The 23355-nt window shown below is 43.0% G+C and overlaps 1 protein-coding gene across 3 annotated transcripts in view; it reads right to left on the reverse strand.

The window, feature by feature from the left end:
* Positions 1-23355, reverse strand: part of clcc1 (chloride channel CLIC like 1) — a 54574-nt gene that overhangs the window by 22917 nt on the left and 8302 nt on the right. For all 3 annotated transcript variants that reach the window (XM_033027876.1, XM_033027877.1, XM_033027879.1), the window contains exons 2-9: positions 22322-22465; positions 15516-15623; positions 13942-14052; positions 8043-8261; positions 4776-4904; positions 2561-2660; positions 993-1090; positions 762-908 (exon numbers count right to left, since the gene is read on the reverse strand). In XM_033027876.1, coding sequence (XP_032883767.1) covers positions 762-908; positions 993-1090; positions 2561-2660; positions 4776-4904; positions 8043-8261; positions 13942-14052; positions 15516-15623; positions 22322-22465 — 1056 coding nt within the window. The remainder of the gene's footprint in view (positions 1-761; positions 909-992; positions 1091-2560; positions 2661-4775; positions 4905-8042; positions 8262-13941; positions 14053-15515; positions 15624-22321; positions 22466-23355) is intronic.

Raw genomic sequence — 23355 nt, forward strand, 5'->3', positions numbered from 1 at the left:
AGAGTTACATAGAGCTCTAGGGGCTAGTGGAATCAAGGGATATGGGGAGAAGGCAGGCACGGGTTATTGATTGGGGACGATCAGCCATGAGGAGGAGCCAAGAGGAATCGAATACAGGAGCAAAGAGGTCCATCTGCAGTTGTACAGAGCCCTAGTGAGACCACACCTGGAGTATTGTGTGCAGTTTTGGTCCCCTAATTTGAGGAAGGACATTCATGCTATTGAGGGAGTGCAGCGTAGGTTTACAAGGTTAATTCCCGGGATGGCAGGACTGTCATATGCTGAGAGAATGGAGCAGCTGGTCTTGTACACTCTGGAGTTTAGAAGGATGAGAGGATATCTCATTGAAACATATAAGATTGTTAAGGGCTTGGACACGCTATAGGCAGGAAACATGTTCCCGATGTTGGGGGAGTCCAGAACCAGGGGCCACAGTTTAAGAAGGAGTAAGCCATTTAGAACAGAGACGAGGAAACACTTTTTCTCACAGAGAGTGGTGAGTCTGTGGAATTCTCTGCCTCAGAGGGCGGTGGAGGCAGGTTCTCTGGATGCTTTCAAGAGAGAGCTTGATAGGGCTCTTAAAAATAGCGGAATCAGGGGATATGGGGAGAAGGCAGGAACGGCGTACTGATTGGGGATGATCAGCCATGATCACATTGAATGGTGGTGCTGGCTCGAAGGGCCAAATGGCCTCCTCCTGCACCTATTTTCTATGTTTCTAATAAACATCGTTCCATTTGCTTATTAAAATTGCAACTTACAATAATAGACAAAACCACCATGAGGGTCACAGGAACCTGCAAAAGCCATGGTAGATCTTTAAGCAAGTCTCGAAAAAACTGACTGGTGGGTTCCCCAACATGTTTCAATGGTTCAGTGACGAGTGTAGTTATGGTGAGCATCAGGGCCTAAAAAAAAACACATACACAGATGACATCACTGGATCGTTGAATGAATCTGTTTGCATTCTGACCATTCATTTTGCTTTTTACCCTGGCTGGTGGCACCTCCCAAACTGGATGGACCAGGAGGGCTTCATAGTATTTCTCACATGGGTCATCCTGCAGTGTCCACCTTCGCCTGAACCACTCTGTTGAAGAAGAATGAACAATATTCCATGTTACTCCAAGTTTGGGACTATATTTAATCATGACAAAACTCTGACAAAATCAATTCTTCTGGTGCCAAATCTTGCCCAAAGGGTCTTTCTGGAAAACCCCTTATGCAATCTATTCCAACCACAACGCATGATTGTCCCATGTGTAAAGATGAGGCCGTAATGGACCCTTTTAAATACATTTTATATAAACCCATGAACCTGTCCAGTAGCCAATTTTGTTTATTTTATACGGCTAGCTGTTCAGAAGTGGCTAAAGTGGCCACATTTTACAAGTTCAGAATAACGTTGCCTTTGTACCCTTTTCCTAAATTATAAAAAAGAAAATTGTAAACGAACCAAGACAGTGTTTCCAAAGGACCTACATCCATATGCAGTGGAGTAAATTCAGTGGGAATAGATAGGTAGAAGGGTGATGCAGAAAAAGTATACATTGTCCAATTTATATCATTAACTATGGTGGGTTTACTGTGCTATTCTATAGAGTTTAGAAAAGTGAGAGTAGGTCTCAACAAATTAATCTGTCATCTGTCTGAAGAAGGACCTCAACCCAAAATGTCACCCATTCCTTCTCTCCAGAGATGCTGCCTGTCCCGCTGAGTTACTCCAGCATTTTGTGTCTATTTTCAACAAACGAAAGGCAAGGAGGATGGGTAGCTCGAGACTGAGGGCACAGTTTGAGATTAGGGATAGGCCGTTTACAGTTGAGATGAGGAGAAATGTATTAATTCAAAGGTGAACCTTAGCAATTCTCTACCCTAGACAGCTGTGGAATCTCCATGTTTAAGAAGGAACTGCAGATGCTGGAAAATCGAAGGTAGATAAAAATGCTGGAGAAACTCAGTGGGTGAGGCAGCATCTATGGAGCGAAGGAAATAGGCAACGTTTCGGGCCGAAACCCTTCTTCAGACTGTGGAATCTCCATTGTTCTTTCGATTCTAAATGGAGATCAATACATTTATGGACATGAGAGAATTGAGGAATAGGGGGAGACTCAGTCCAGTCTATCGTGGGTACAGCCCTCTCAACCATTGAAAGCATCTAAGTGATGCACTGCTGCCAGAATCCATCAAAGACCCTTATCCAGGCCCTGCCCTTGGCTTGATGCTACCAAAGTCCCACACCACCAGATTGAGCAACAGCTACTTGAGGTGACCATCACTAGCCTAATACACAACACTAATACCCTGCAAAAACCACAAACACACCTCCCATGGACTTTCCTCCTTTCTTTAAATTCCTCAAAGGCCCTGTCTGATTCCATCCTTGTAAACCTTGCATGCTCTTCCTTTTTCCATTTGGTCCAAATTTACAACCGCTTTCATTATCCAAGGTGCCCTTCATTTGCCAATAATGCCACACTCACAGAAGCAAATCACCAAGAGATGTTCTATCCGAACGGTATAGTTTTAATGAAAAGCTTGTTCAATGAAAAGTACTTACCAACCAGACTGCCGCTCCAATCCAACTTGTGGACTCCTGTACATATCGGTTGATTATGTTCCAGCTTGGCAAAATTAGCTTGTCGCTTAGCAAAAGCTGTCTGCAAAGAGAAAACAATTTACAACATAAAGACTTGTACCAGAACATTTTATTGTGTGATTTGCATTTTCTGGAGACGACAAAACCAACAGGAAAAGTAGAAATACAGCTACATATTGGCAGGATTTTCAAACGTCCAAAAGGGCAACATTTCCACCAGGTGGCGCCGTCAGCGATGGCAGCCTCGCCAACAATCTGTCTGTCTGTCTTTTCTGTTATTTTTAGTGTTTATTAAAAGTTTGTGTTAATGTTCTCTGGTTTATTTTATGTGGGGGGTGGGGGAAACTTCTTCAATCTCTTACCTTGCCGGAGATGCGATTGTTTTCCGGATCGTATCTCCGGTCGCTCTGCGGCCTAACATCATGGGGCTGGAGGCCTTGCTCGAGGCTGACTTTGAGCCCCACCGCGGGGACGTGGACATACCATCGAAGACTACGATCCCTTGCCTGGGATCGACGCTCCAACCACGGCCTGCGGATTTCAACATCGAGGAGCTCGCAGTCTCGGGTAGAGACTGATGTCGGGAAGCTCCAAGCCGCAGGAGGTTCGACCAGCCCCGACTCGGGGTCTGATCACCCGGCGCGGGGAGCTGAGATCCCCTGATGCGGGACCTTGATCGCCCCGATGCGGAGGGCTCGACCACCGGCTGCGGGGCCAAGATCACCTCGACAACGGAAGGTTCGAGAACCACAACCGCGGGAGAACAAAGTAGGGAAGAAGATTGAACATTTTTTGCCTTCCATCACAGTGAGGAATGTGGGGGGGGGGGGGTCACTGTGGTGGATGTTAATGTTAAAATATTATTTGGGTGTCTTGTTGCTCTTTATTGATATGACTGTATGGCAAATCAAATTCCTCGTATGTTGCAAAACATACTTGACTAATATTATTATACTTGACTTATTATGATTATGATTTAACATAAGCACAAGCTTTTTAAAAAAATATTTAAACCAAAAGCTTTGCCTCATGTCTTTGTGATGGGACAGACCAGGAAGAGGGATGGGGAAATATTTTTGCCCTGCAGCATCCTGTTAGCGGATATGCCCGAGCAGTGGATGGCATGTCATTTTGCTTTCTTCCCCAAAGGCCAACCTGTTCCTGTCGCTCAGCATCTTAAGTCCTTGCAACATCCTCAATCTTTTCTGCACTCTCTACAGCTTAATGACATTCTTCCGACAGCAGGGTGGTCAAAACGGAATATTGTACTTCAAATCTGGCCTCACCCACATCTCGTGCAATAATGTCCCATCTTCTATACTCAATACTCTGATCGATGAAGGCTAGTGCCCCAAAAGCCTTTGTGACCACCCTATGTGCCTGTGACGCTACCTTCAGGGAACTATGCACCAGCACTCCGAGATCTCTCCGCCCTACAACACTCCCCAGGGCCCTGCCATTCACTCTGAAGGTCCTGCCCTGGTTTGACTTCGCAAAATGCAACATCTCACATGGTGGCTCAGCGGTGGAGTTGCTGCCTTATAGCGAATGCAGCGCCGGAGACCCGGGTTCGATCCCGATTATGGGTGCTGTCTGTACGGAGTTTGTACGTTCTCCCTGTGACCTGTGTGGGTTTTCTCCGTGATCTTTGGTTTCCTCCCACACTCCAAAGACGTACAGGTTTGTTGGTTAATTGGCTTGGTAAATGTAAAAATTGTCCCTAGTGGGTGTAGGATAGTGTTAGTGTGCGGGGATCGCTGGTCGGCGCAGACCCGGTGGGCCGAAGGGCCTGTTTCCGTGCTGTATCTCTAAACTAAACTAACCTCCATTGACCATTCCTCAGCCCAGTCAGTCAGCTGATCGAGACCTGCTGTAATCTTTGATAACCATCTTCACTATCTACAATACCACCCACTTTAGTGTCATCTGCAAACTTTCCTTTTATACTCATCCATATTGCTGATATAAACCACAAACAGCAACAGGCCAGCACAGATCATTGAGGCACACCATTTGCCACAGGCCTCCAGTCTGGTACAAATCCTTCCATCTTCATCCTCTGCTTCCTTCCATGAAGCTAATTCTCTGTCCAGTTCCCTCTCTCCCTGGATCCCATGCGATCTAAACTTTCAGAGCAGTCTACCACTTACAAAAGTGAGATCATAGCTGTACATACCTTGTACAAAAACACCCAATTCCACACGAAACTCAGCAAAAAGCAGAAACATATGAAACGATAGGGTCGTGTCAATGGTGTCCACGCCAGGCGAAAAATTAGTAAAATACAAACCAGGCAGGCCAAGAACTGGAGAAAACAAGAAAAAATTCAAGTTAATAAGAATGCAAATGCCTCTCACTCAAAGCCAGTAACTCCAGTTAATAGAGTCAGAGAGTTATAGTGATACAGTGTGGAAACAGGCCCTTCGGCCCAACTTGCCCACACTGGCCAACATGTCCCAGCTACACTAGTCCCACCTACCTGCATTTGGTCCATATCCCTCCAAACCTGTCCAATCCATGTACCTGTCTGTTTCTTAAAATTTGGGATAATCCCAGCCTCAACTACCTCCTCTGGCAGCTTGTTCCATACACCCACCAGCTATTGTGTGAAAAAGTTACCCCTTGGATTCCTATTAAATCTTTTCCCCTTCACCTTGAACCTATGTCCTCTGGTCCTCGATTCCCCTACTCTGGGCAAGAGACTCGAGTTTACTTTTCACTAAGAGTAAACCTAGCAATTATAGACCTGTTAGTTTGACGTCAGTGGTGGGCAAATTAATGGAAAGAATACTTAGAGATAATATATATAAGCATCTGGATAAACAGGGTCTGATTAGGAACAGTCAACATGGATTTGTGCCTGGAAGGTCATGTTTAACTAATCTTCTTGAATTTTTTGAAGATGTTACTCGGGAAATTGATGAGGGTAAAGCAGTGGATGTTGTGTATATGGACTTCAGTAAGGCCTTTGACAAGGTTCCTCATGGAAGGTTGGTTAAGAAGGTTCAATGGTTGGGTATTAATGGTGGAGTAGCAAGATGGATTCAACAGTGGCTGAATGGGAGATGCCAGAGAGTAATGGTGGATGGTTGTTTGTCAGGTTGGAGGCCAGTGACGAGTGGGGTGCCACAGGGATCTGTGTTGGGTCCACTGTTGTTTGTCATGTACATCAATGATCTGGACGATGGTGTGGTAAATTGGATTAGTAAGTATGCAGATGATACTAAGATAGGTGGGGTTGCGGGTAATGAAGTAGAGTTTCAAAGTCTACAGAGAGATTTATGCCAGTTGGAAGAGTGGGCTGAAAGATGGCAGATGGAGTTTAATGCTGATAAGTGTGAGGTGCTACATCTTGGCAGGGCAAATCAAAATAGGACGTACATGGTAAATGGTAGGGAATTGAAGAATGTAGGTGAACAGAGGGATCTGGGAATAACTGTGCACAGTTCCATGAAAGTGGAATCTCATGTAGATAGGGTGGTAAAGAAAGCTTTTGGTGTGCTGGCCTTTATAAATCAGAGCATTGAGTATAGACGTTGGGATGTAATGTTAAAATTGTACAAGGCATTGGTGAGGCCAATTCTGGAGTATGGTGTACAATTTTGGTCGCCTAATTATAGGAAGGATGTCAACAAAATAGAGAGAGTACAGAGGAGATTTACTAGAATGTTGCCTGGGTTTCAGCAACTAAGTTACAGAGAAAGGTTGAACAAGTTAGGGCTTTATTCTTTGGAGCGCAGAAGGTTAAGGGGGGACTTGATAGAGGTTTTTAAAATGATGAAAGGGATAGACAGAGTTGACGTGGAAAAGCTTTTCCCACTGAGAGTAGGGAAGATTCAAACAAGGGGACATGACTTGAGAATTAAGGGACTGAAGTTTAGGGGTAACATGAGGGGGAACTTCTTTACTCAGAGAGTGGTAGCTGTGTGGAATGAGCTTCCAGTGAAGGTGGTGGAGGCAGGTTCGTTTTTATCATTTAAAAATAAATTGGATAGTTATATGGATGGGAAAGGAATGGAGGGTTATGGTCTGAGCGCAGGTATTTGGGACTAGGGGAGATTATGTGTTCGGCACGGACTAGAGGGGTCGAGATGGCCTGTTTCCGTGCTGTAATTGTTATATGGTTATTATATGGTTATATGACTCTGTGTGTCTACCCGATTTATTCCTCTCATGATTTCATACACCTCTATAAGATCTCCTCTCATCCTCCTGTGCTCCAAGGAATAGGGACCCAGCCTACTCAACTCTCCCTATAGCTCAAACCTTCTAGTCCTATGAACATCCTCGTAAATCTTCTCTGAACCCTTTCAAGCTTGACAATATCTTTTCTATAACATGACCAGAACTGAACACAATATTCTAAATGCGGTCTCACCAACATCTTATACAACTGCAACATGACCTCCAAACGTCTTTCCATATTTTAATGTAAATTATATCCCAGTGTACAGGGATAATTTACAGCTCTTCTTTAAACTAGTGCCGCAGGATCTTCAACTCCAAGCTGACACACTCCATGGGTGGGAAATATCTATTCCACAGAGCGCCGTTTCTGATTTCAGCACTTCTTCAAAACTTCACCACAACACCATTCAAGATGGTGGGGCTAGCACCCACACCACATTCAATGCAGTTCAGTTAAGTTTAGTTTATTGTCACGTGTACCGAGGTACAGTGAAAAGCTTCTGTTGCGTGCTAACCGGTCAGCAGAAAGACAATATATGATTACATTCGAGCCATTTACAGTGTTTTACAGAGCCATTCACATTCTCGTGATACTTTTACACCAATACCACACTATAATAATAATAATAATAATACATTTTATTTATGGGCGCCTTTCAAGAGTCTCAAGGACACCTTACAAAAATTTAGCAGGTAGAGGAAAAACATGTAAGGGGAATGAAATAAATAGTAGAGACATGACTAGTACACAAAGTAAAGACAGAATTCAATTCAAAACACAATATGAGGCAATTAATGCTCAGATGAAAAGGGAGGGGGAAGTGGGGCTAAGGATAGGCAGAAGTGAAGAGATGGGTCTTGAGGCGGGACTGGAAGATGGTGAGGGACACGGAATTGCGGATAAGTTGGGGGAGGGAGTTCCAGAGCCTGGGAGCTGCCCTGGAGAAGGCTCTGTCCCCAAAACTGCGGAGGTTGGACTTGTGGATGGAGAGGAGACCGGCTGATGTGGATCTGAGGGACCGTGAGGGTTGGTAGGGGGAGAGGAGGTCAGTGAGATATGGGGGGGCCAGATGGTGGAGGGTTTTGTAGGTGAGGATCAGGATTTTGTAGGTGATCCGGTGGGAGATGTATACTATTTAACCCATGGAAAATCCAAACAAAACTCACAGTAAAGAAAACGAATGATTCTGAACTATTTCAGTTTGTGGCCTGGATTTTCAAAACAGCCATTTTTAACGTTAAAAACATTTCTCACCTGAAGTATTGTTAAGACATCCACTCCAAATACGTCCTCAAAATTCCACTTCCAAACTTCGGGGTCATGATACTTAAAATTAACTAGAAGTCTACTAAGTGCATCATCCAAAGGACCAGATTTCCACGGTTTACCATCGAGAAATTTCTTAATCTCAGACACATCTTGCTTTGTCAGGTAAATCTCTGCATCGTAATGGACCTCATTATCATTGTCTGGCTACAGGAAGAAAATGAAAAACAAGTTAACTGCGGTGATAATAACATATAGGAAAACCATGAAAACACACAACTCCTTTTATAAAAATTGTAATATTCTTGTATCTTAATAATTTTAACAAATTACCCAACTTGAGAATTTGCCAAAATGGATGTCAGCAGTTATTGAAAGACTCAGTTAACACCAAAGAGGCAAACTTTCTAGTGGCCAATATTCCTTTATTGGCCACATATAGAAATTGCTGAAGTTCAAACCAAATGTGAGGATGTGATGTTTTGTTAATTCTACACATAGTTCAATAGCTGTTCACATAATACTTAACAACAATCTATTTTGATCTGGGCCAAATTGATTGCTCTTGGGCTTCTGAAAATGAGTTGCAGTCTTACTAACCTACCTGATACTATCCATTCAACTCCAAAATAGTCTAAACCTTTGGAAATATTAAATAAAGCTTCCGCTCCAAGATCAAAAATGATGAAGGTATGAAAAATCCAAGGCATTTTGGAGAAGTTTAGGTATAAGCCTAGCCCTAGATGATCATATTTGAAGCAGACCACGGGAGCTCCGGAGTAATGTCAGTGTTAGGCAATGGGGAAGAAACAAAGCTAGAGCTGGAGAAAGCAGTAGCATGCAAATGACCACACCTTTATGGTCAGAGTTACACCACACCCCATCATTTTCTTTTCATTTGCCAGAGTCAGCCTCCTCAGCGCAGATTATGAAAGGGAAAGTGACCACTTTGACAATTACAATTAAAACACAGAGTACTTGTGCTGTAATGGCAGGATAAGTGCTCAACTGAGAAAACCAAGCCCAAAGCCAAAGGACTGTCTAAACTGATTATACAAACTTATGCTAATGACAATAACTAACTCCATATTCAACAATCAGCTATCTACATGTTAACAAGTTCATTAAATAAAACTGCTTGTGTAGATGCCAGTATATCATTGGGGTTATCAAATGGGCACCTCCCCTCACTGGTGTTTCGTTGAGTTAGGCCCACGACACATATAAACATATAACATATAACATATAACAATTACAGCACGCAAACAGGCCATCTCGACCCCTCTAGTCCGTGCCGAACACATAGTCTCCCCTAGTCCCATATACCTGCGCTCAGACCATAACCCTCCATTCCTTTCCCATCCATATAACTATCCAATTTATTTTTAAATGATAAAAACGAACCTGCCTCCACCACCTTCACTGGAAGCTCATTCCACACAGCTACCACTCTCTGCGTAAAGAAGTTCCCCCTCATGTTACCCCTAAACTTCAGTCCCTTAATTCTCAAGTCATGTCCCCTTGTTTGAATCTTCCCTACTCTCAGTGGGAAAAGCTTTTCCACGTCAACTCTGTCTATCCCTCTCATCATTTTAAAAACCTCTATCAAGTCCCCCCTTAACCTTCTGCGCTCCAAAGAATAAAGCCCTAACTTGTTCAACCTTTCTCTGTAACTTAGTTGCTGAAACCCAGGCAACATTCTAGTAAATCTCCTCTGTACTCTCTCTATTTTGTTGACATCCTTCCTAAAATTAGGCGACCAAAATTGTACACCATACTCCAGAATTGGCCTCACCAATGCCTTGTACAATTTTAACATTACATCCCAACTTCTATACTCAATGCTCTGATTTATAAAGGCCAGCACACCAAAAGCTTTCTTTACCACCCTATCTACATGAGATTCCACTTTCATGGAACTGTGCACAGTTATTCCCAGATCCCTCTGTTCACCTACATTCTTCAATTCCCTACCATTTACCATGTACGTCCTATTTTGATTTGTCCTGCCAAGATGTAGCACCTCACACTTATCAGCATTAAACTCCATCTGCCATCTTTCAGCCCACTCTTCCAACTGGCATAAATCTCTCTGTAGACTTTGAAACTCTTCTTCATTACCCGCAACCCCACCTATCTTAGTATCATCTGCATACTTACTAATCCAATTTACCACACCATCGTCCAGATCATTGATGTACATGACAAACAACAGTGGACCCAACACAGATCCCTGTGGCACCCCACTCGTCACTGGCCTCCAACCTGACAAACAACCATCCACCATTACTCTCTGGCATCTCCCATTCAGCCACTGTTGAATCCATCTTGCTACTCCACCATTAATACCCAACCATTGAACCTTCTTAACTAACCTTCCATGAGGAACCTTGTCAAAGGCCTTACTGAAGTCCATATACACAACATCCACTGCTTTACCCTCATCAATTTCCCGAGTAACATCTTCAAAAAATTCAAGAAGATTAGTTAAACATGACCTTCCAGGCACAAATCCATGTTGACTGTTCCTAATCAGACCCTGTTTATCCAGATGCTTATATATATTATCTCTAAGTATTCTTTCCATTAATTTGCCCACCACTGACGTCAAACTAATAGGTCTATAATTGCTAGGTTTACTCTTAGACCCCTTTTTAAACAATGGAACAACATGCGCAGTACGCCAATCCTCCGGCACTATTCCCATTTCTAATGACATTTGAAATATTTCTGCCATAGACCCTGCTATTTCTACACTAACTTCCCTCAATGTCCTAGGGAATATCCTGTCCGGACCTGGAGACTTATCCACTTTTATATTTCTCAAAAGTGTCAGTACTTCCTCTTCTTTGATCCTCATAGTTTCCATAGCTACTCTACTTGTTTCCCTTACCTCACATAATTCAATATCCTTTTCCTTGGTGAATACCGAAGAAAAGAAACTGTTCAATATCTCCCCCATCTCTTTTGGCTCTGCAGATAGTTGGCCACTCTGACTCTCTAATGGACCAATTTTATCCCTAGTTATCCTTTTGCTATTAATATAGCGGTAGAAACCCTTCGGATTTACTTTTACCTTACTTGCCAAAGCAACCTCATATCTTCTTTTAGCTTTTCTAATTTCTTTCTTAAGATTCTTTTTACATTCTTTATACTCCTCAAGCACCTCATTTACTCCATGCTGCCTATAACTATTGTAGATATCCCTCTTTTTCCGAACCAAGTGTCCAATTTCCCTTGAAAACCATGGCTCTTTACAATTTTTACGATTTCCTTTCAACCGAACAGGGACATAAAGATTCTGTACTCTTAAAATTTCACCTTTGAATGTACTCCATTTCTCTTCCACATCTTTCCCATAAAACAAACTGTCCCAATTTACTCCTTTTAAATCCTTTCGCATCTCCTCAAAGTTAGCCTTTCTCCAATCAAAAATCTCAACCCTAGGTCCAGTTTTGTCCCTCTCCATAATTATATTGAAACTAATGGTATTGTGATCACTGGACCCGAACTGTTCCCCAACGCATACCTCTGCCACCTGACCCATCTCATTTCCTAACAGGAGGTCCAGTACCGCCCCTTCTCTAGTAGGTACTTCTATGTATTGTTGCAAAAAACTATCCTGCACACATTTTACAAACTCCAACCCATCCAGCCCATTTACAGAATGTGTTTCCCAGTCTATGTGTGGGTCACCTCGGGAAGTTAGTTCTGACGTCCCAGAACAACCCCTCTCAATACCTGCTCTCACCACCTATGCTACCAGTATCTACTGGGTACTTAACTGATGTATAAGTCATGGTCAATGGCAATATCTTCAGCAATTACGAAAGACTATTGTAGAGCCGGTTGAATTGCTTAAAGCACTCCAAAGAGGCAATGTTGTAAAAGTGTGGAAGAAAGGGTTGAAAGTTGCTTTAGAACAGGGGTTCCCAAACTGTTTTGTCCCATTTACCCCTGGCAACTTTAATAGCACATAACAATGTTATTTCACTTATTTATGAACAACTTATGATGAAGAGATATCGGTATACCAGAACCAAACACATTCAGTCAATGAGAAAAAATATGTACAAATCCAGAATCAACAAATGTACCCCCTGGGTAGGTAAAATTCACCCCAGGTTGGGAACCCTTGCTTTAGAATGACAGTGTAGCCAACCTGCTGCTTTATTAGTGAAATGCTGAGGAATTAAACTAAGATGAATGAATACGTTTATTGGCCATGTATATACACATACAAGGAACTTGCCTTGGTGCTCCGCTCGCAAGTAACAACACAACATATAGTAAACCATTAAGAATAAAACATAAAACATTAAAACATTAAGAATAAAACATTACAGTTTAAACCTGTGAATGAAATAAAATACCAGAGCAAAAAGGAGGCTACAGACTTTTGGTTATTGAATAGAGCTACTGCTCGTGGAAAAAAGCTGTTTTTATGTCTGGCTGTGGTGGCTTCAGGATTGTTCCTAATCTTAAATGTTTTCCTCCTTTACAAAATGTGTCCTCTGTAACTTACTTACAATGTTATAAATATCTACTGTTTCATTGGCGAACAGTGAAACGGCTGCTGGGCAACACTTATTCAGCATTTGTTGCTCATATTAGATCGATCTTCAGCAGTGCAGCAACATTTTAGTTTAGATTAGAGATACAGAAACAGAACCTTCGGCCCACCGAGTCCATGCCAACCAACGATCCCCGCATATTTACACTATCCTACACACACTAGCGACAATTTACAATTATACCAAAGCCAAATAATGTACAAACCGGTACTTCTTTAGAGTGCGAGTGGGAACTGGAGCACCCGGGTAAAACCCACGCAGGTCACGGAGAGAACGTACAAACTCCATACAGACAAGCACCCATAGTCAGGATGGAACCCGTGTCTCTGGAGCAACAACTCTGCCGTTGCGCCACAGTGCCGCCCAAAATGTAGGGCGCTGATCCGAAATATCACCTCCATATTCTCCAGAGATGCTACCTGACCCAACCTGACCCTGAGTAACTCCAGCTTGTGTCCAGCAGAGGAACAAGTTGACTGGAACATTCAATAACAGGGGAACCAGGCGGTTCACAAGGAGGTGAGCTACATTCAAGAATAGGTTTCATTCCTCTGAATTTCACTGAGAAAGCAGCACTTTGGCCCCAATATTATTCTAAAGCCTTTTGAGATGCATTTACACTGAAATCACTATTCTACCTCTCCATTTCATTTTTAAATTTACCTACACACTTTGCGGATAAGGATTGTTTCTGCCCAGTCTTAATGAGCGTAAAACATGCATGCTCTTTGAAAATGTGTGGGACTACTTAAAACATGCCAACAACATTTCCCTCAATGCTTTGCGACTATAACTTACAATCAGAAGTTCAGCATCACAGCATTTACAATTCATTTGACTGACATTGCTCTGCGTTCCATTCCCAATGGTCAAGGACATTTTACCTGAGATGAAATAGCTACATAGCCCTTGTAAGGTGAATGTAAGGCTACTCCAATCTCTAGTTGTGGTCTAGGAATAGGCCACAGATTGTAAAATTCACAGTACACATTCAACACCAAACGTATATTTATTTATGTACATTTATTCCAGCTGGAGCAATGTAGATGAAGAAGTAGACACAAAATGCTGGAGTAACTCAGAAAGACAGGCAGCATCTCTGGAGAGAAGGAATGGATGACGTTTCAGGTCAAGACCCTTCTTCAGACCCGAAACGTCAACCATTCCTTCTCTCCAGAGATGTTGCCTGTTCTGCTGAGTTACTCTAGCATTTTGTGTCTACCTTCGGTTTAAACCAGCATGAGCAATTGCTTCCTACACATAGATGAAGGAGTAAAATTGTTTTCAAATATTTGGTAAGGATGACTACTTACCAAACCTAATTTTTCCGTCTCCAGCAGCAGCTTATTCAGATACCTCTTAAAAACAGGATTGCAACTGATTCCTGGTGCCTCAGCTGATTGCGCCTGTTTATTTTCTTCAAACTGGTTTAAATCAAAAGAAGGTAAGTTATCTGTTGTGTTCTCCACAGCAAAGGTATTTTAGCAATAAACCGCAAGTGGGGCAATAAGCACTAGCCCACAGAGGCACCACCAATTGACACACACATCAGCATGAATCAAGCTTCACAGCCCATACCTATTGATATTCAATTCCTGATTTTACCTCATACGAGTATCAAAAACATATCAATTTGTACTTTTAAATTATATTCCCTTTTGACATTACTCATTGTATCGAGGCTTCTTTATTCCTTCAACGAAGTGCAATGTCTACATAAAACTAGGATTTATTGTATTCCTGTGGTAGGATAATCTGTTCATGATTGTAGTTAATAAAGTGTAAAAAATAATAATTGGTCTTTTTTGTGGCCTTTTGAAATTCAGTACTGAATAATCCATACAATTCCCCCAGAACACATTTCAACACAAACTTGCCTAAGCACCGATGTACCCACAAAAGGAATATTAGTCAAGTTGAGTTGATTTTATTGTCATTTGCACAAGTACAGTGAGATACGGGTGCAATGAAAATGTTGCTTGCAGCATCACAGGCAAATGGACACACAAACAGAAATTATTATTAATTACATAAAGAAATTAGACTAACTTCCAACATTTTCAGATAATTTTAGAGTATTTTTTAAAGAGTTTAGAGATGCAGCGTGGAAACAGGCCCTTCGGCCCACCGAGTCCACACCGACCAGCGATTCCCACACATTAACACTATCCTACACCCACAAGGGACAATTTTACATTTATACCAAGCCAATTAATCTACAAATCTGTACATCTTTGGAGTGTGGGAGGAAGATCTCAGAGAAATCCAACGCGGTCACGGGGAGAACGTACAAACTCCGTACAGACAAGTACCGTAGTCAGGATCAAACCCGGATCTCTGGCGCTGAAAGGCAGTACCTCTACTGCTGCGCCACACTGCTGCCCTGAATTTATATTTCCGCATATAAAACTTGAGTTTTGAAGGTTATAAATAACAAATTATTCTCTTGAATTAAATTTAAGTTACATAATTAATTTGCCATCTATTGCATATACAGGTAAAGTAAAGTAAAGTAAAGTAAAGTAAAGTAGCCTTTATCGTCATTGAGACCTGTCGGTCTGAACAAAATTTCGTTGCCTGCAGTCATACGTATAATAAAAATAACAAAAACACACAATAAACACAAATTTAACATCCACCACAGTGAGTTCACCAGGTACCTCCTCACTGTGATGGAAGGCAAAATTCTTAAAGTCCTTGTCTCTTCCCTCCTTGTTCACACTCTGCGCTGAGGCGATCCAGGTACTCTAAGAACAGTTTTCATAATACATTTGTAACACTGTACAAGACTACAAATCTTCCATTACTCTTCTTGTGCTTTTCTTTAATTGACAATTTGTTGTTATGGCGCAACCATTCACAATATACTGGGAGAAAGGTTACTAACCTTGCTTAAGCTATCAAGTTGTCTCTCAAAATCCGGACTGGATCCTTGGTCCTGATTAATTCCTGCTGTATCTTTATGAGTCTCAGCATCTTCTTGCTCATTTCTGGTCTTCAAAGTGAATGGTAAAGAATTCAATTAAATATCAATCAATCAATCAAACATCAATCAAATACATTTCTGCTAGGTGAACATTGCTGGCAAGATTTGAAATCCATCCCCGATTTGGTTCAAAAAGCTGATTGAACCACTTGAATCCAGGTGAAGTTTCCATGTAACATCAAAATTGATAGTTGATTATCATTTTACTCTTTTAAATTGTAACCATTGAGCAAACAGGCCGGTGGTTCATTCTACAGCAAGACAATGATCCCAAACAAGCTAAAGCAACAAAGGAGTTTTTCAAAGCTAAACAAATGGTCAATTCTTGAGTGGCCAAGTCAATCACCCGATCTGAACCCAATTGAGCATGCCTTTTATATGCTGAAGAGAAAACTGAAGGGGACTAGCTCCCAAAACAAGCATAAGCTAAAGATGGCTGCAATACAGGCCTGGCAGAGCATCACCAGAGAAGACACCCAGCAACTGGTGATGTCCATGAATCGCAGACTTCAAGCAGTCATTGCATACAAAGGATATGCAACAAAATACTAAACATGACTACTTTCATTTACATGACATTGCAGTGTCCCAAACATCATGGTGCCCTGAAATGGGGGGACTATGTATAAACACTGCTGTAATTTCTACATGGTGATACCAAAATGTATAAAAATGGCTTTTATTAAAATCTGACAATGTGCACTTCAACCACATGTGATTTATTTCTATTACAAATTTCAAATTGTGGAGTACAGAGGCAAATAAATAAATGATGGGTCTTTGTCCCAAATATTATGGAGGGCACTGTACATTTTAACATGAGCTTGTGTCTCTCAAAGATAGCTGGTAGAAATAGCAGATTTAAACCCTAATGCAGCTTTAGAGAATCATAGTTGGAGGATTGCGTGTAGCTCTGATTACCATTACAGCGAGGGAGAATGTGAGTATTTAAGAGGGTACAGAAGATGCTGTCTGGATTAGAGGGTGTGAGCTATAAGAAGTTGGACAGACTTTGATTGTTCTCTCTGGAGTGGCAGAGGTTGAAGGGAGACCTGATAGAAGTGTCTAAAATTATGAGAGGAATAGATAGGGTAGACAGTCAGAACGTTTTTCCCCAGGGTGGAAATGTCACAGATTAGAAGGCATAGATTTGAGTTGAGGAGGGCAATGTTTATAGGAGATGTGCAGGGCAAGTTTTTTTTACACAGAGAATCGGATGCATACTGCCACGAGTGGCGATGGAAGACAATGTGACAGTGACAATTAAGAGTCTATTGAATAGGCAGGGAAGGGAGGAATGTGGATCAGGTGCAGGCAGAGGAGATTAATCAGCACCAGATGTTAAAAGGCCTGTTCCTGTACTGTTCTATGTTTTATGAATATTAATAAATTATAAATTAGTAATTATAAAAGGACTGGACAGGCTAGATGCAGGAAAAATGTTCCCAATGTTGGGCGAGTCCAGAACCAGGGGCCAGTCTTAGAATAAAGGGGAGGTCATTTGTGACTGAGGTGAGAAAAAACTTTTCACCCAGAGAGTTGTGAATTTATGGAATTCCCTGCCACAGAGGGCAGTGGAGGCCAAGTCATTGGATGGATTTAAGAGAGAGTTAGATAGAGCTCTAGGGGCTAGTGGAGTCAAGGGATATGGGGAGAAGGCAGGCACGGGTTATTGATAGGGGACGATCAGCCATGATCACAATGAATGGCGGTGCTGGCTCGAAGGGCCGAAGGGCCTCCTCCTGCACCTATGTAATACATCATTCTGTCACAAGGTCATAAATGCAATAAGTTTCAAGTGGAGAAACTTGGAGAGGTGGAGCCAGCAGAAGATGTAGAGCTTGTGATCAGTTGGAGAGCAAGAGGGAGTAAATGCTACATGGAGTGGTGGTGCCAGATGAAAGAATATTAAACAGGTGCCAATCAGTGACAAACAAAATCTGAAATACCAGAGAAAAACTGATAGCTCCAAATGAGATTAGTCAAGAATCAAGAGTGTTTTATTGTCATATGTCCCAAAACGGAACAATGACATGTTTCCTTGCAACAGTGTGACAGATATCTAAACAAGATGTCTCTAATCCCTTCTTAAACCTCCTGTCCTGCACACTCCTTTCCTTTAACTTCATCCATACCTTTCCAATTTGTTGACCCCCATCTTGTGCCTTTTAATTTAAAGCTCTATCTACGGCCCTGGTTATGCGGTTTGCCAGGACCCTGGACCAACCGGGTTCCAGTGGAGTCCATCCCGTCGGAACAGTTCACTCCTTCCCCAATACGGGCGCCAATGTCACACATATTCAAACCCACTTCTTCCACACCAATCTTTGATCCATGCATTCAACTCTCTAATCTCCTCAACCCTATGCCAATTTGCACGTGGCTCTGGTAGCAATCCAGAGATTACCTTTTTGGTTCTGCTTTTCAATTTGGTACCTAACGGTTCAAATATCCTTCGCAGAACCTCTTTCCTCATTCTACCTACATCATTGGTATTCACATGGACCACAACGACTGGAGCTTTCCCCTCCCACTCCAAGTTCCTCTGCAGGTCAGACAACATGTCCTGAACCCGGGCACCAGGCAGGCAACACAGCCTTTGGGACACTCGATCCTTGTGACAGAGAATAATGCCCCTAACTATACTATCCCCAATTACAAGAAGGTTTGTCTTCCCTGTCCTCTCTTGAATGCTCCCCTGAACCACAGTGCCCTGGTCAGGCTGCTCATCCTTCCTACAGTCCCCACACTTGTCTGCACAGGCAGCAAGAATCTCAGACCTGCTTGACAGGCTCAAGGGCTGAGGCTCCTCTAATACTGTCCTTACCTCTGTTCCCCTGCCTCCCTCACTTGCAGTCACACCCTCCTCGTGACCACGTTGGAAGCAGTTACTCTAACAGGTGTGACTTCCTCCAGACACACATCATCCAGGTAATTCTCCCCGTCCCTGATGTGCCGCAGCGTTTCAAGCTCAGACTCCACGTCGTCAACTCCCAGTTTTCACCACCTCCAACGGGATCCCACTACTGGCCACATCTTCCCATCTCCACCCCTTTCTGCTTTCCGCAGAGACCGCTCCCTCCGTAACTCCCTGATCAACTCGTCCCTTCCCACCCAAACCACCCCTTCCCCAGGTACTTTCCCTTGCAACTGCAGGAGATGCAACACCTGTCCCTTTATCTCCCTCCTCGACTCCATCCAAGGACCTAAACAGTCTTTCCAGGTGAGGCAGAGGTTGACTTGCACCTCCTCCAACCTCATCTACTGTATCTGCTGTTCCAGGTGTCAACTGCTCCACATCGGCGAGACCAAGCGCAGGCTCGGCGATCGTTTCACTGAACACCTCCGCTCAGTCCGTCAACCTACCTGATCTCCCGGTTGCTCAGCACTTCAACTCCCCCTCCCATTCCCAATCTGACTTTTCTGTCCTGGGCCTCCTCCATTGTCAGAGTGAGGCCCAGCGCAAATTGGAGGAACAGCACCTCATATTTCGCTTGGGTAGCTTACACCCCAGCGGTATGAACGTTGACTTCTCTAACTTCAGATAACCCCTGCTTTCCCTCTCTCCATCCCCTTCCCCTTCGCAGTTCTCCAACTAGTCTTACTGTCTCCAACCACATTCTATCTTTGTCCCGCCCCCTCCCCTTCATCAGTCTGAAGAAGGGTCTTGACCTGAAACGTCGCCCATTCCTTTTCTCTATAGTTGCTGCCTCACCCGCTGAGTTACTCCAGCATTTTGTGTCTACCTGCTGTTCTGGGCTTGACAGGTCTGCACTTCTCTCCTCAGCCCTCCTCCAAAAGCCTCACGAGCCTAATTGCACAGCACTTCACCTCAACACGATCACTCCCAACAAGCCGCTCTGCTTGAGTTTGCTTTCTTCTTATTCACTACTCTCCCTCTAGCTAAGCAATCTTACGTCTGCTTCGATCCAAGTCCTGCCTTCTCAATTAGCATCACAGTGAACTAAAAAAAACAATAACACTCTTCGACATTTTCCCGCCTGTTTTTTAAAGTTGATTTCTTTTCTCCAGCAAGGTAGAGAAAACGTCCACAGATCCACAGCCTCTGTACCATTAGAAGTACCAATACCAATAGGTGCTGCAAATCAACCCCTCAATAATCTTCATCAACCTGGCACAAAAACATCAGCATGAAGAGAAACTGGATGTCAATGATTTCAAGGTTCCTGGAACAGTAACTCTACTCAGATAACGTGTCCTAGACAACCTGTCATTAACCAGGTAACAGGACCAGCTAAGTGCCACCACATATGGGCTGCCCTAACATCCACAGCTCTTACATACGAGCTTGTCTGCCTGGAACCACCAAATAGATCTTTATTAAGATATATTGACGGACTGAGCGGAAGTGTTCAGTGAAACGATCGCCGAGCCTGCGCTTGGTCTCGCCGATGTGGAGAAGTTGACACCTGGAACAGCAGATACAGTAGATGAGGTTGGAGGAGGTGCAAGTGAACCTCTGCCTCACCTGGAGCTAATGTAGTACAAATGCAAGGCATTCCTGTGTGAGAAACTCCACCATTCCTCAAGGAGAAAGAAACAGCTCCATAGGCGGTTGAAGGCAGATGTCAAATAGAAATCCCAAGACCTGGATAGTAGATGGTGATTGGCGAGAGTGCAGGAAGAGAAGGATAGACCGGGGACCTTTGGAGATGTTGAGTTCCTAACCACGATCAAGAAGAGAGGCATGTCTGACCAGTCTTGCTGCTGATTGCCACTGGGGTGTAAGTCAGCACCAGTGTCCCTTGCTAAGCTATCTCTGGTGCTCCCTGGAATGGTGTGGATTCTCCTCAGTCTGACCCTGATGTTGTCTGGCCCACTGAGTTTCTCCAGCACTTTGCTTGTTACAGTGGACTCTTACCATCAAGACAAGGAACAGCACGTCTTGGACATGGAGGCTGGTGGGGTGAAAGGAGAGGACCAGGAGAACTCTATCCTTGTCCCATCTGTGGGGAGGAGGAGTGAGAGCACAACTCTGGGACACAGAGGAGATGTGGATGAGGAATCAATCCATGACTGTAGGGGGGGGGGGGGGGGGTGGGGGGGGCGGAGGGACCATGGTCATTAAACATAGAAGACATCTCAGATTTCCTAGAATGGATAGTCTCATCCTGGGAGCTAATGCAACAGAGACAGAAAAAAATTACGAGCAGGAGATAGTGTCTTTGCAAGAGGCAGGATGAGAGGGAATGTGGTCCAGATAAGACAATGGCAATGTTAACTGTCTTACGTCAAAGCAGAAATCTTCAGCTGAAGTGATCTCACACCATTGTGACAGAGTTGAAGGAAGCTTCCAGACCAGACTTATCTGACACTTAATATAGACATAAAACAGCACAACATGAACATGCCCTTTGGCCCACAGTGTTTATACTGATTATGATGCCAGGTTAAACTGATCTGATCTGCTTGTATATGATCCATATGCCTCCAATCCCCGCACTTCCATGCCCCTTTAAAAGCCCCACTATCGTATCTGTCTCCACCACCAAACAACAAGCTAAACTTGGTATATTTGTGTATTTACAATAGTCTGCTCTCACAGCAATACTGTTGGGTATCCGGTTTCTCTGTTCTCAGAATCTTCTGGAACATTTGTCCGAGCAAAGGTATTTGAATATTCAGGGAGGTCGTGGAAGCTACAATATACTCTCACTGTAAATAGTTCTGCGAAGTAACTTGTCTTCATTCAATATATTAAAACTTACTAGACAATTATTGCCATTGAAACTGTATTGATTATTGTTAGAACATATAGCAAAGGAAATGGCCCTTCGGCGCACTATATACGTGCCTAACATTATGTTAAACTAATCTTCTCTGCTTGAATATGATCCATATCACTGTGGTGCTTAAAAAGACTTAATAGGTATTTGAGGGGGGTATATGTTTGTGGAAACGTTACTCTTTTAAAAGCCTTTTGAGGAATCTAAAATGCATTCAAAATATACATTTCAATGCACTGAGTCTCTTACCCAGAGTAGGTGAATCGAGGACCAGAGGACAGATTTAAGGTGAAGGGGAAAAGATTTCATAGGAATCTGAGGGGTAACGTTTTCACACAAAGGATGGTGGGTGTATGGAACAATCTGCTGGAGGAGGTAGTTGAGGCAGGGACTATCCTAACGTTTATGAAACAGTTAGACAGGTACATGGATATGACAGGTTTGGAGGGATATGGACCAAACGCAGGCAGGTGGGACAAAAGGGCCTGTCCCACTTACGCGATGTTTTCAGGGTGACGCCTGTATGGTCGTGAGTAGTCGCCCAAAGAGTCATACCTTTTTCTGGTCGCCGCTGGATTTTCAACATGTTGAAAATTTTCAGCTACCTGCTGCGGCTATGATGGGTGCCAGCAAGTCGCCAAAAAAATCGGGTAAGTGGGACAGGCCCTTAATGTAGCTGGGACATGTTGGCCAGTGTGGGCAAGTTGGGCCGAAGGGGCTGTTTCCACACTGTGTATCTATAACCTTGACTCTATAACCTTGGGGCAGTCAACACATGCAAGTAGAAAAGGGGGAGAGAAACAAAGAGAAATGCAAAATCCGTAAACTCACTTTATCAAGCTGAACAGAATTCCAATTTTTGAATGTAGCAATTGACATTTAAACACAGAAATTTGGAAAAGCGCCGAATCCTACATCTATTAACAGAAGTTTTCTAAAACAATTTGCACAGGTAATTACCAGATGTGGCCTTCTCATTCTGCCACTTGCAGCGTCATAGTTGATCATATCTGTTGGATCAATCCACTCGTCCTCTTCACCTTGTAACCCATTCACTAACAGCAGCACTTGGAATACCAACCACACCACAGACATGATTGAAATCTAAGGAATAGAATAGGCAAGGACAAATTACCAGAAGTACCTCTGCAAATTCATTCAGTTTGATATTCAAACAAAAGTGAGCCAAAATGGCTGATTCTTTTATCCACAAATGAAGCGGCTGAGGGTATTAGGAGTCCCAAGTGTTACACAAATGCACCTTGCTTCTCCTTTCCATTGAATAACACGCAATGAACCCAAAATGAGTTTGACACAAGCTGATATACAAACTTAACTCAAAAGCAAAAAAAAAGCATGAGTGCGAAAAATGTGCAAGCAATGTTGGAAATAGAAATGTACCAAAACTGCAGATGGCACTAATCTGAAACAAAAGCAGAAAATGTTGGAACGACTTAGGAAATGAAGCAACGTGCGTGGAGGGAGGAAAAGTATCATCAACTGGAACCATCGACTCTTGATGTCGGGGATAGATACATTGTATAGAGGCTTCACTGACAACGCAGCACTTCATGGTTTCTATCTGAAAACAGCCAATTAGAAGGCATTAGCTTCATTCTTGTCCATTGATGAGATAGAATAGAATAGAATAGAATGCCATTTATTGTCATTCAAACAAACAAGGTTCAAACGAAATTTCGTTCCTGCAGTCATAACAGCAAAAAAACAAAACAGACAATTAACACAATTCCACACAAACATCCATCACAGTCAGAATCAGAATCAGAATTACCTTTATTGTCATTGAGACCTTTCGGTCTGAACGAAATTTCGTGCCCGCAGTCATACATATAATAAAAATAACAAAAACACACAATAAACACAAATTTAACATCCACCAGTGAGTTCACCAGGCACCTCCTCACTGGGATGGAAGGCAAAAGTCTTAAAGTTTTGTCTCTTCCCTCCTTGTTCTCCCTCTGCGCTGAGGCGAT

This window comes from Amblyraja radiata, chromosome 10 (genome assembly GCF_010909765.2).
Source record: "Amblyraja radiata isolate CabotCenter1 chromosome 10, sAmbRad1.1.pri, whole genome shotgun sequence".
Lineage (NCBI taxonomy): Eukaryota > Metazoa > Chordata > Chondrichthyes > Rajiformes > Rajidae > Amblyraja > Amblyraja radiata.